The sequence below is a fragment of the Adiantum capillus-veneris genome, chromosome 14 (assembly GCF_014529385.1).
Source record: "Adiantum capillus-veneris isolate H3 chromosome 14, ASM1452938v2, whole genome shotgun sequence".
NCBI classification, from domain to species: Eukaryota; Viridiplantae; Streptophyta; class Polypodiopsida; order Polypodiales; family Pteridaceae; genus Adiantum; species Adiantum capillus-veneris.
In genome coordinates, this window is record NC_140944.1 from 98,314,769 (window position 1) to 98,328,183 (window position 13,415).

At 42.8% G+C, this 13,415-nt stretch overlaps 1 protein-coding gene across 1 annotated transcript; it reads right to left on the minus strand.

The window, feature by feature from the left end:
* Positions 1-2,111: 2,111 nt before the first annotated feature.
* On the minus strand, positions 2,112-6,556 carry LOC147442818 (bZIP transcription factor 39-like). Its single transcript, XM_086528844.1, has 3 exons — positions 4,371-6,556; positions 2,752-3,245; positions 2,112-2,617 (listed from the first exon to the last, which is right to left on the minus strand). The coding sequence occupies exons 1-3, from the start codon at positions 6,355-6,357 to the stop codon at positions 2,603-2,605; spliced, it is 2,496 nt and encodes an 831-aa protein (XP_086384970.1). The 5' UTR covers positions 6,358-6,556; the 3' UTR covers positions 2,112-2,602.
* Between the last annotated feature and the right edge of the window lie 6,859 nt (positions 6,557-13,415).

Here is a 13,415-nt window from a genome sequence, read left to right on the forward strand (position 1 = left end):
TCGCTCCAAGACCTGTATCACCGAAAGGATCTCAACATTCGAGAATCCCCCAGCTCAATAAAACCTCACTCGACCTTCAACAAAGGCTGCACTAAATCTGACAATACATAGACTTCCCACAAAGTCATACATCCACAAATTTCCCACTATACGCTGTAACCGCTGCGGCGGTTGTTTGCTGCGTGACTCACAGCCAACAAACCCTCAACAGACATACATCATCTCTGACAATACATCCCATGTGGAAGTACCTGCAATGTCAGGATAAAATCTGGAATATCAAGCAGAAAACTCAAGCTACCTGATGAACTAGCGGATGTCGCCTACAGTCTGTGTGTATATGCGCACGTGTCGTATGTGACGCCTCCAGGAACTGTGAGCCGTCCTTCGATGTGTAGACACCCACAAATCAGCACTCTGGGAGTGCCGATATCCTCAGCACCTGCAGTCGTAGGCCGAAACCCCAAATTTGCAGAGTCGGATCTGCACCCGCCAAGACCACGTAGTCAAAAATGGCCTGCGCAGAGCTTTGTCGAAACCAAACGGTGGCCGAGATGATCTCATAATGAAATTTTGAGAACACCAAGCCCTTCAGGCTTTCCCACAGGATTGGGGCCGTGTCTTCGCCTGTCGAATCTCACTCCAATCTGAGCAAGTGACTCTGGCTACCTGCAAATGCTGCCCCGAGCCTCGATCTGAGCTCTGATACCAGTTGAAGGAGTACGAGCGGAAGTGCGACGCGAGAGAGTGCGAGAAGAAGAACACGACGATATGGTGAACTCGCTCTACTGTAATGTGTAGAGCATAGTGAGTTCTTATTAGGTTTTAACAAAAGAATATGTGTACATACCTTGCGGCCCGCCCACTTATCTGTGCGACCACATTGGGCTTTCTACCCCAACAGAGTGCACCAATCCATTGTTATTGGCTAGATTATGGACAAGATGTGTTTCTAAGTACATTGTCTAGGAGAGTTTGGACGTGACGTGTTCATAGTTCACAAATAAAGATTCTTGGACGTAGTATGGTTTACATTTCCATTTTCCATGAGGCAACTCATGCTCAAGATGGCATTCTTCTTAGGTGGCACGTTGATAATAGCAAATCCAAGGTGTATTCAACATGACTGTTGCTAGTGTCCATGGTAGCTTCTTCATTGACTTGGTCTCCCTATTGCTGCATAGAGGGTGTTAAGTTTATAGCATCTCAAGTGAGTAGGGGGTACCAGCTGCGACAAATTCATAAAATCAAACAATAGGCAAGTAGAATCTAGATTCTCTCTATTTTTTGGGGGCAGAGAGAGGACGTCTAAGCGACATCCTACAAACAAGGGGGTGGGGGAGCCAGGGGGGCTGATGCAAAACGCCCTCCAGTTATGGCAGCCTGCGGCCATGCCCTGAGAGTTACAATTCTCCAAGCTAGCCTCCTTGCAGTGCTTGGTGCCTCTTGGCAGCCTCCTATCTTCTTTGCAACTGGCGATAACGCCCTTATGTGATAGCTGGCTCAGCTCTCACGGCAACCCTTTCTCCTGCTGGGTCGGCTAGGCAAGTTTCAATGTAGTTAGAACAAGTCGCTGCTGCGTGTTCAAATCCTACATACGCCTTTTAGAGGGTGAGAGATCTCTCATATGAAGCCTTCGGTGAAGGTATCTGTGGAGATTCGGCTGAATTGAATTAACAGCCTGCCTGGTAGTAGAAGTGATTAGGTCTCCCCGATCTCGGAAAAATAAAAAGCCTTTCAAAACATCTTAAATGCATAAGTAAAGGGTGAGTTTAGAAAATGTAAAGACCCATGAATGTGGAAAGTCAAGACTTCTCGTGTCCGTATAAAGAGGTGGTCGAGTGCACATCGGTACATTTGTGTTCTTCTATGTTTTCTTCTCTTCAGAAAATACATGCAGGGCGACCACCAGCAGGCGAGAGCGGCGCAGCAGGGAGCATAAACGGGGGAGACAGGCACACGTGGCCATGCAGCAGCTTGGCATTTAGGGCAGCTCCTGTCTCTCTCAACATGCAGTTCATCAACCAAAATGAGCACCTACATTCATGGCCATATAATACAATTATCTGATACATTTCAAAACTCTCAACAGATTGAAGCACAGCCAGATGGAACATGCGAATAAAAAGCATTTAAATTGACTGACAGTTTTTCTTGAATGTCATCAATTGAGGAAATGCAAGTATCGCCATCGCATTTGTGCACAGCAGGATAATCAAGACCACAAGCAGGACTTCAAAAGTTTTAGTAGATGGATGACCAGCCAACAGTCCAACACAAGCACAGCGCAAGTCACAGCTGCAAGGTTTCAATGGCCCAAATCCAGCTTTGGTTGGGTGTGCCCCTCTCCCCCCTCAAAAAAAAAAGGCCCGGGGCGGGGGGGGGGGGGGGGGGGGGGGGGGGGTAACTTGCAATAAATTTTGTGTGTAAACTGATAAACCATATGAGAGGGCATTGGCATCTCCTTCGCTCTATGCCTTCAAGATAATTTACAAGCGCACCTCTTACAGTAGCAAAGGATCCCCCAACGGGGTAATGAAGACGATGGAGCTTTTACAATGCTCAATCACCAATGCTTAAGCAAACTGACGTTCTTGCCGAGTCATGCCACAACAACCTGCAGAAATCAGGCAACAAAGCATAAGGCGACAAACACAATGCATGAACTGATATGCAACATTACTGAATTACTTCAAAAAAGAAACGTGGAGCTCTAGCAAAACTGCTTGTCACCATCTTATGCGACCATACCTCATAATGTGGCTTTGCTGCAGTCGACGGAAGCATGCAAGAGTATGTGACATACTTGATGCTGTCAATCAGCACCACCACAAAAATTCGCGACAACTTATGTCCTCCAGTCAGCTTGGAATGTTCTCCAAGCTCTGGTCCAGTAAGTACAGACACCACCACAGACGAACTGGCATGTTTCCGTTTCGCAAAATCATCATCTGCTGCATAACCAGCTTTTGCACCAGAAAAGCTGCTATTTGTTGAGGTAGCGTTGAACATAACTTTATGTCCAACTGGTGGCAAAGGAACAGCATATGATGGACTCTTCCCTGAATATGGAACAGAACGCCCCGCTTTGCGAGGAACATTTTCCTGAAGCCAAGCTGTTTTGTTTTTCACCAAGTCATTTGCATCTTGAACTCGAGAACCTGATCCAGGCGTAGGTGGTGACGATGCAGGAGAAGTTTCAAACTGAAAAACCTCCGTGCACATTCCCGAACTGAAAATGGGACCTGATGCAATTCCAAAATGGGTTACGTATCAAAATGGAACTTAAGAATAAACAACACGACTATCCTAGAACGACACTCATGGTGATACAGATTGGGCTCCATATATGGCCTGAATATGTCATTTTCATACCCCCGACCATATCTCACCAAGTTCCAGTAATGGCTAACTAGAGGGCCCGGCCAGTGTAACAAGAAATGTTCGTGTGTTTCGTTGCTTCGAGGCGTTCCTTTCAAAAATACCAAAATGAAACACATATATTTCTAGAGGTTATAGAAATTTAGGAGTCAAGACTCTAGTAGGTGGATACATCTCATACACATGGTCACACAAGTGGTAACTTATGTTGCACATTACACACTAAATAGTTAATTTTGAATTTTGAAATTTTGACTAAATTTTTTTTCTGAACCTGAGAAACACATTTCGTCCCCTTACTTCGGGTTTGTTTGGAAGCTTTTCACGTTTCGTTTCGTTTCGAGGGGTTTTCATGTGATACTACTAGAGGCACTAGATCAATATAAGTAGAAGCCACATGAATATAACCAAATAATTTTAGCAACGGCCACCACAACATTGGCCTGAAGGGTGGCGGATAGAGTACTACATGGAAGTAATAAGGTAACTCTCAAAAACCCTTGTCTTTTGATCGAAAGATCCTTTTGTTTGACAATCTTTAGATCTAAAGATTGGTAGATCACCCCAAAACAATTCAAACACCAGTCAGGTAAATTTCTATTGCTTCAGAAGGGCTGTAGGCTTTCTATTGATTTTTCAGACTATGTGATGCCTGTGTTATATATATTGAGGCCCTGGGTTCCTACACTCTTAACAACAACGCCCTCCCCCCCCCCCCCCCCCCTTCTTCCCAAAACATACTTAAATGTGCCCATGTGCACACACGTGGCAAGTAACATAAATCCCAATTCCATCTGAGCCATACATGGCAACAAGACAGAACTGCAAGAAGGCAAGTATCCCCTATGGTACACCCGCAGTAAACAGCCTCAGTGGCACAATATCGATCTAAAAAGAGGCCAGAGGGGACTTGAACCCACCTCCCCGCAATATAAATTTGCGAATGATCATGCTGGACAGGTCTACTTAAGAATGAAAATCTGAATCACCTGTAAAGTCCTCCACAAACCACCGTTGCAAGGAGCCATCTTCCTTTAGAGGCTTCAGGTCCACTCCATCCAAATCAAACTTCAATCTCCCTGCCAAAGCTCTTTGTAGCTCCACAAGGGCCCCTTGCTCCTCAGGGGCAGCCTTCAAAGCTACAGCTTTGAGGTTTGCATTGAGGGCGAAGTTTCTGTTGTATAAAGCTGGACTTTTAACACTCCGCTTGTTTGGTTGATTTACAGATTCTGCTGCTTTATTGCCTGCCAAAACTGAATTGATGATAAGGTTGCCCTCGATTCTAACGAGCTGATCGTTCCTCGGAACAAAAAGTGTTGCTGCAAGAGGAATGCTGGCATTTCTTTGATAACCAGGTGTCTGTTCTCCTCTATCTGTGGTGGTTGTATCGCACATCTCCCGCTCTTGAGAATCTCCTCCAGGTTGCAAGACTTTTTCTCCACCTCTGATGACTGACCCTTGCTCGTCTACACTAAAGTTGCCCTCTTCATTCAGCCCCATGAGCACCCTTCCTCCAGCTCTGACCACCCCATTGCTGGTCTCCATGTGCCAAGGGGTAGTGGGCCAAACTTTTGAATCTCTTTGCCTCATGGGTCTCAAACCTAGAAATTGAAAATTGAAAGGTAGTAGAATAAACACGAAAAAGAAGAGCCCTGCAGCTGCAACTCCAGCCACTTTTTTGGTCTTCTTTGCTGCTACTTCTGAATCTCCCTTCTCTTTTGATTCTGCTTTGGGCTTCCTTGTTTTCTTCACAGTGGTGGCTTGTTGTGATTTCCATCTTGGAATCGGCACAAGAGGAACGTGAGCTCCTGGTACCATGACCCTATTTCCCACCATCGGGCCCGGTGGGTAAGCACCCATCCACGGAGATATTCCTCCAGCTTGACCACCAAACATCCCCAGTTGCCTACGCAAATTTATATTTTCCGCACTTATGAGGCTGATAGTGTTGTTCAATTCTGCAATAGTGGAAGCCATTGTCTTTATCTTCTCCTCTAGCTCATCAACATAGATCTTCTTCCTTTGACGTGAAAGCTGGGCACTTTCCCTGTTCCTCATCAGCCTTGCCCTTCTTCGTTCATCCTCCTCATCCTTAACTTCAACTTCTTCAAGAGACTTCGGTAAGCTATCAACCTTCGCTCCTTCAGGGGTGGTGCTTCTACTTGATCGATCCAGATATTTCCTTTTCCGACTTGTGTCTCTTTTGCTTGAAGACACATCATTCTTGTCAAAAACAGTAGAAAGGATCTGCTGATTGCTTGGAACTTGCAAAGTATCGATGTTTCCATGTGTATCACATATTCTATTGCCTCCAGAGAATTCCACAGAACCACCTTTAGCTACTGCATTCATGGCACTTTCAGAACTACAATGGTTTGCTTCTGTGCTCAATGACGTGTCCTCTGAGCAGACATCAGAGACAAGAAAATAAAAGCTATCTTCATCAGAGCATGAGTCCATCACAGGTATGTTGGTGTCCACATCTGGATGCTCAGGACTTACGTGAGAGAGTCCACTTTCTGGAGATTGAGAATCAGCATTCTGATCTGCTAAAGTGGGGAAATGCAAAAAACTTGGGCACGCCAACAGTTCAGACTGATCCAAATGAGAGAGGACACATGGGTGCACCCCTGAAGATGAAGAATCCTTGTCATGAGAGTGATACTCCATATCCTGCAGTATCTCCGAGGGATCAAAGAGCACATCTGAATGTGACGGAGGCCCTCGCTCAAAAGAAGCAGAGAATCCAATGCTGCTGAACGACCCATTAAGGTTACTGAAGTCCAGATCCTCTAGATCTGGCAAAGGTAAACTGCTGAGAGATGCAATAGAAACGGGATTATCTGCTTCTGCATCAGTCCCCACATCACTCAAAATGAGAGAGACCCAATCATCACGGCCATCATCACAGATCTTGGAGTCCAAGGGCCCCTCTGCTGGCTCAAACCCTAATTGAGCCTGTGCAGGAGGGGCCATAAGAGAGGAAAAGACGTCGCAACCTAATTGGATGTATACAGAAGAAAGAAAACCTTGTGAAAAGGGCAAGAAGCAAGATTGTAAAATTAACTCTGGTCAGCGGCAGTGTGCAGACGGGGGCGATGGCGTGGCGTACCTCAGCAGTCCGACATTCATTCATGGAGATCACTATACAATTTGCAAACGGCGCATCCTTTTGTCACATTCCAAGTCCAATATCCAAAGATGCAAGGTGGACGAGAATTTTCAAAGTCACGGGCGGTCAAAAGAATTGTGCGACAAATTTCAGTGAGCCGGCAAAACTCACCTATGTGAGCCCTGAGGCTATATCTCACACAGGTATGGAGGAGATGGGATCTATGGTGGGGTGGGACGATTGAGCACCCTAGATCTTAGGCAAAGTAAACTTGGGCAAAATGTAAACTCGACCCCCCCCGAGGATTGAACCCACAACCTATGCGATGAGAGCCATGTGCCTCAACATCATCGCCCGTGCAAGCCGCTTGTGAAATGCACACGTTTTCCTCGATTTTTTACGAGCAAATGTACCGAGTCAAGGGAAAGTAAACTCAGATACTCGATACCCGAGTTTACATTTTTCTCGAGTTTACTTTTGCAACAAAATCTATGGCTGTTGAAGCACTGAATTGAATGGGGCCTTAAATCTCATCTCCCCATGTCCATGTTAGATATAGCTGAGAGACAGCAAACTCCAGCCATGTGTTGTCTCTGAAGGGAGCAAGAGGTTCTGAAGTGATACCAATGGGAAACACTTGGGCATAGGCTGTCAGACATGGATAGTTGTTGGGCGAGGGGTTCATGTTACCCTATTTTGCAAAGCCGCCAACAACCATAAGAGCCAATGTGTTTTTGCCACTTCACTTGCACACATGTTGTCTCAGGGGTGTGTGACATGCACCTTAGCTAGGTGGAGATTGTCGCCCCTGTACGACACCTATTGTCAACTACAGATGCCCTCCAAATGGGAGGCGTCCTTTAGTGATGAGGACTACATAGGACTAGGAGATGGTGTTAAATGCAAAGCCCCATTGTGGTGGGATGATGGATCTATGGTAGGGAAGCCGTCACAAAAGGAGAACCAATCATAGGATGAAGGCAAGGAAAAAACAAGTGATAAAATCATGAGGCCGGCCTCTGAAGCTCCAAATTGAAAAAAAAGATAACCAATATATCATTTTAATATGTTATCATTTCAAGCTATTGATTTTTTTCTGTGAGTAGCCCTTGAAAAAGAATTCTCCATTGTGACGTTAAGAAGAAGTGCAATTTTTTGTTGGCCTATTTTTGCAATGAAAATGTGGAAGCATGGCAATCACCACATACAAATGTTGTCTAATATTATATAACGGACAACATGTTGATACAACACTTTTGATGAAGGCCAAAATTAACTCTATTGCAAGTAGTAAAGCTTTAAGAGCTTAGATTTTGTGGTAGAAAGCATGGCCTTGGTGCAATGATAGGTGGTCACAATCTACCCTCAACGAGTAAGGTTATTGTATTGAAGGAAGATTTGAGGTGGCAAGCTTCGCAGAAATTATACAAGAAAGCAAAGTGCTAATATGGGCACTCGGGCGCAAGCAGCACTCAGAGGATTGGTCTAGGACTACTTGTGCCTTGTTGTCAGCAGATGGAATGCCTAGGATGGGGCAAATCTTGGCCATCGGTGTTGGGAGAAGAGGGGGAGATCGACCGCTTAGAATATTCAACATAAGCTTTCAAGCCATCACCATCAAACTGTCCACCTCTTCTTCCAATTTCCAAGCACACACACTCACCTAGACTATAACACACACACACACAGTAAACAGAGAATTGATATAGACAAGCTTGTAAGGAGGTGTAAGAGATGTGTAAGAGATGGAGACTAGATTAGAGAGTACACAGCAAAATAACCATAGCTTAAGAGAGTAGAGAAGAGAATCTGCAAGAGAAAGGCCTAAATCTAGCCCCAAACTCCACTGCACCTCTCTCTTGTGGAGTTGGTATTTAATATATTATTTTTGAGTTTGAGGTGCCAAAAAATGAGGCCCCTCTTTTACAACCACTTCACTTTTGTAAATGAGTGAAGCTCATTAGTTCTTGCATGACCCATAAGGGGAGTTCCCACTACAAATATTTACAGAGCCATAGTGGCTTATTGAAATGAGATTCTAAGATACTGTGCAACTATAAAATGGCCAAGAATAATTGCAGTTGCCTCTTCATCAACTCCCCGCATTCCACTCTACAAAATCATCATCAACTCAATTAGTAAAATAAATAGACAGCACATAATTAACCATTATGCCCAGCTATCCCAATTGCAGTTAACCACTACAACAGGAGGGTGCCCAGTCTCGTAACATCCCTCCCACCAGGGATAGCAACTGTCCTCAGTTGCTCAATAGAGAAATCAACTAGACCGTGAGTGATGGAAAGTGTGGAGAAGGTTGGGAAAGTTGCGAAAAAACTTTTCAGGCATCCATTTGGCATCCTCTCTAGGGTGGCCCTTGAAAGTCAAAAGGTAACGGTTATAAACCATTCCAGTGCGTGTAGTGGTGGTCTCATGGTCAACTATTTTGTCAGGGATGAGTTGCTCTTCTTGGTCTACAAGTGAAGGTGGGTCTTCGTAAATGTGGTGTGTAGGTAGGGGTCCTCTGAATGGTCGTAAAAGACTAATGTGAAATGCATCTTGAATGTGCCAATGTGCAGGTAATTCTAAACGAAAAGAAACATCATTAATGACAGCTGAAATTTTGAAAGGTCCATAAAAACGAGGAGCAAGCTTAACAAAGACATTAGTATCAACACTTTTGATCCTTCGTTTTTCGAGGCGAAGTAAAACATGATCGCCTTCTTTGAATTGGTGTGCCTTGCGATGCTTGTTAGCATGCTTGGTGTAAAGTTCTTGTGAGTGTTTAATGGCAGAATGCACACTTGCATAAATATCATGAAAGTCAGTAGTGAAATCATCAGCGGCAGGCACAACATTAGAAAGACGTGAAGCAGGAGTAGGAAGTGAGTGACCGTATACAATTTCAAAGGGAGATTTACCCGTGGCAGTGTGAGTGGTGTTGTTGTATGCAAATTGCAAAATATGTAGGTAGTCATCCCATTTCTTAGGTTGAGAGGAAACATAAGCCTTCAACAAGTCAATAATAGTGCGGTTGGTGACTTCGGTTTGACCATTAGATTCAGGATGAAATGCAGAAGTAAAGTCAAGTGTAGTGCCAAGATTTTCAAATACAGTAGTCCAAAAAGCACTACAAAATTTTGAGTCTCGATCGGAAATAATCACTTTAGGCAAACCATGATGTGGAAAAACAGTCTTCAGAAACAAAAGTGCAGCTTGATGTGCGGTGAGTGTTTTCTTACACGGAACAAAATACGCTTGTTTAGAGAAACGATCAATAATAGTCCATATCATGTCATGTTTGTGCATTGTGAGTGGGAAACCAGTAACAAAATCCATGGAAATATGTTCCCAAGGTCTTTCAAGAATGGGGAGAGGGTGTAAAAGTCCCAATTTCTTACCTGTAGCTGCTTTGATTTTTTGACAAATCAAACAAGTGGACACATACTGTTTAACATCCATTCTCATAGTAGGCCAATAGAAATCACGACATAAATTTTGAAAAGTTGCAGCAAATCCTCTATGTCCAGCATAAGGTGGTTTGTGCAATTCTTCAATAATTAATGTACGAAAAGATTTAGTCACACACAATTTTTGTTTGAAATAAAGGAAGTTTTCTTGAATAGTGTATTCGAGAAATGTGTGTACAGAATTATCAAGCATGTGCAACCATGTCGTTTTGAAGTCATCATCATGTGCATAAGTGTCAGGCATAGTGTCAAATGAAGTTCCGGTAATGGTTGATAGATGATTAAGTGAGGGTCGTCTACTCAAAGCATCGGCTACAACGTTTTCTTTACCAGGTTGGTATTGAATGTTGGGCTGAAAACTTTGAATAAAAGCGGCCCACTTAATATGTCTATCATTTATTAAAGGCTGAGAAAGTAAATATTTGATACTTTGTTGATCAGTTTTAATGATCAAGTCAGTACCCATTACATAGTGTTTCCAGATTTTCAATGCATGTACCACAGCAGTCAATTCTTTATCATAAGTACTGAACTTTATTTCAGACGGTTTGAATTTACGACTTTCGAAAGCAATGGGATGGTTATCTTGCATAAGGACTGCACCGATACCTTTACCACTAGCATCAGTGACTACCACAAAGAATGGTCGTTCAAATCAGGCAATTGCAATACAGGTGCATTAGTCAAAGCATGTTTAAGTGCATTAAATGAGCTTTCTTGCAAATCAGTCCATTCATAAGGCGTGTTTTTCTTCAACAAGAGAGTCAAATAATGTGCTTTGTAAGCAAAATTATGAACAAATTTCCTGTAATAGCTACAAAGACCAATAAAAGATCGTAGCTAATGCAAGTTTTTGGGTCTAGGCCAGGATTGAATGGCTTCAATTTTCTTTGGATCGACATGTATTCCCTTACCCGATACAATATGTCCCAAATATTCAATTTCAGATTGAAAAAATGAACTCTTTTCAGGATTCAAATACAAGTGATTTTGTGCAAGCAGATCAAATACACGTGTTAAATGTTGCTTATGGTCTTCTTCAGATTTACTGAATACCAAAATGTCATCAAAAAATACAATCACAAAATCTTGATGGTCAATGAAAATGCGATTCATCATGCGTGTGAATGTAGCTGGTGCATTTGTCAAACCAAATGGCATGACAAGAAATTCATAGTGCCCAGTTTGTGTTCTGAAAGCAGTTTTGTAGACATCATGTTCAAACATTTTGACTTGGTGATATCCTGATTTAAGGTCAATTTTGCTAAAGATGTTTGCCCCTTTCAGTTTGTCTAGTAGATCATCCACTCTAGGAATAGGAAACCTATTCTTAATGGTGATCTTGTTTAAAGCCCTGTAGTCAATACACATACGAAATGTTCCATTTTTCTTCTTGACAAGAAGTACTGGAGCTCCGTATGGTGAACTACTAGGTCGGATTAGGCCTCGGTCAAGTAAATCAGTGATTTGAGTTTGTATTTCCCTGTGTGCGGTAGGATTTACACGATAAGGTGCTCTACAAGGAGGTTCACTACCCGGTATGATGTCAATTTGGTGGTCTTCTGGGCGTGATGGTGGAATTCCAGGTGGGAGATCATGCATGAAACAATCTTTAAATTGTGAGAGAAATTCATCGTGTGTGGAGTTACGTGAAGTTTCAGTTTCAACAGAAATTTGATTTACCAATACTAGATATGTTTTCCCCTGTTTTCGAATTGCTCATTTGGCTTGAGTGTGAGAGAGGAGTGGAAATTTTTGATGTGCCAGTGTTGCTTGGATGGAGAATTTTTTATTATCATGAGTAAGAGACATTGTACGTGTTTTATAATTAATCAATGGGTCAAATTCATGACGAAATGGCATTCCCAAAAACATATCGAGTCCATGCAGTGGTGCTACCAAAAATGTACGTGCTTGTGTGAATTCACCAATGCAAACTTCAACAGTGACTTGAGTTTTACAATTAAAACGTTGATTATTAAAAACAGTTTTGACCTTGTGGGGTGATGAAATTTCAGAGAGTGATAGTTGTTGTGCCAATCGTGTGGAAATGGCTACTACCATCATCTAGCAGAATGGTGACATTTTCACCCTTAACAGTGCCTTGCACTTTAAACAAAGTGTGAGGAGATATAGGAGTACTTGAGGATGGGTTGTCATCGTTATCATAATCAGGATCATATCCCTCACCGTAGTTAACTTCCACTTCATTGTCGTCGGGTGTAGCATCTTCAATGAGGTTAAGAGTAGCTCCGTTGGGGCGGTTGTTGTTGAAGGGTTTTTGACTTGAATTCCTGTTGACTCCATTTGAATGGCCATTGGATTGACCATTGCCCTTAGCATGACCATTTGGGCACTTATCTGCATAGTGACCATACTGAAAGCATTTAAAACACTTCACCTTTTTGTTACCATTAGAATTTGGAGGAAAACGCTGGTTGAAAGGCTGTTGGTCGCCTCGTTGCTGAGTGTTGTTGTGGTTGTTGCTCGTATGAGGTTGAGCAGTGGCAGGAGGATTGTCAAATCTTCGTCTTTTGAAAAAGGTACGGCTTTGGTGTTTGCTTCTGTCAGAGTTAGAAGAGAAAGGAGGTCTCTTGTTGCGGTTAGTGTTAGCAGGTTGATCAGTGTGAGAGGAATGTCCACCTTTCTTCTTTTCTACGTTGAGAGCCAAATTAGTGGCCTTTGACAGAGAATCAGGTTCGAACATATCTACTTCAACACTAATTTGTAGTGCCAAGCCTGATATGTACTTTCGCTTCAATTTCCTGCGACTAACATGTTCAATAGCTTGCAATTGAATTAGACAATTCCAAAACCGGTCAGTGTAACCCTGTACATCTTCATTTCTACCTTGTCGAATTAAATCCCATTGACGTCGTGCTTTAGCTTTGTACTGTGTGGGCAAAAATTGGGGTAAAAACACTTTTTTGAATGCATGCCAGGTGCGTGGTCTTCTACCGTGTTGTTTGGTTGCGTTCCACCACAATGCAGCGCTGCTAGTGAGATGATTGGATGCACACTTTACCATTTCACGCTCGGGAAAGTCTTCATCATGAAAGTAGTCATCTAACTGACTAACCCATGCTAGAACCGTGCTAGCATCTTTAGTGCCATCAAAATCTTTGAAAGTGAAGGCTTTTCTGCTAATTTTGTTTTTCTTGGGTGCCGGTGCAGATTCGGTGCGTGCAGAATGTAATAATTTATCTTCAAGTTCTTGCCTTCGCATGCGTTCATATGTGAGTGACTGCTGCAAATTTTGAAGTTGCTCTGCAATCGTGGGTGCATGAGGAAGATGTGCCATGATTGCGTGCTTTTCTTTTTCTTTTTTCTTTTTTTTAAAATTTTTTTCTATTTTTTTCTTTTTAAAAATAAATAAATAATTAATTAAATGGTAATGCTTAAAAAGGCTATTTGGTGATATTCACAGATGCAATATGCGGAATATAATAAAA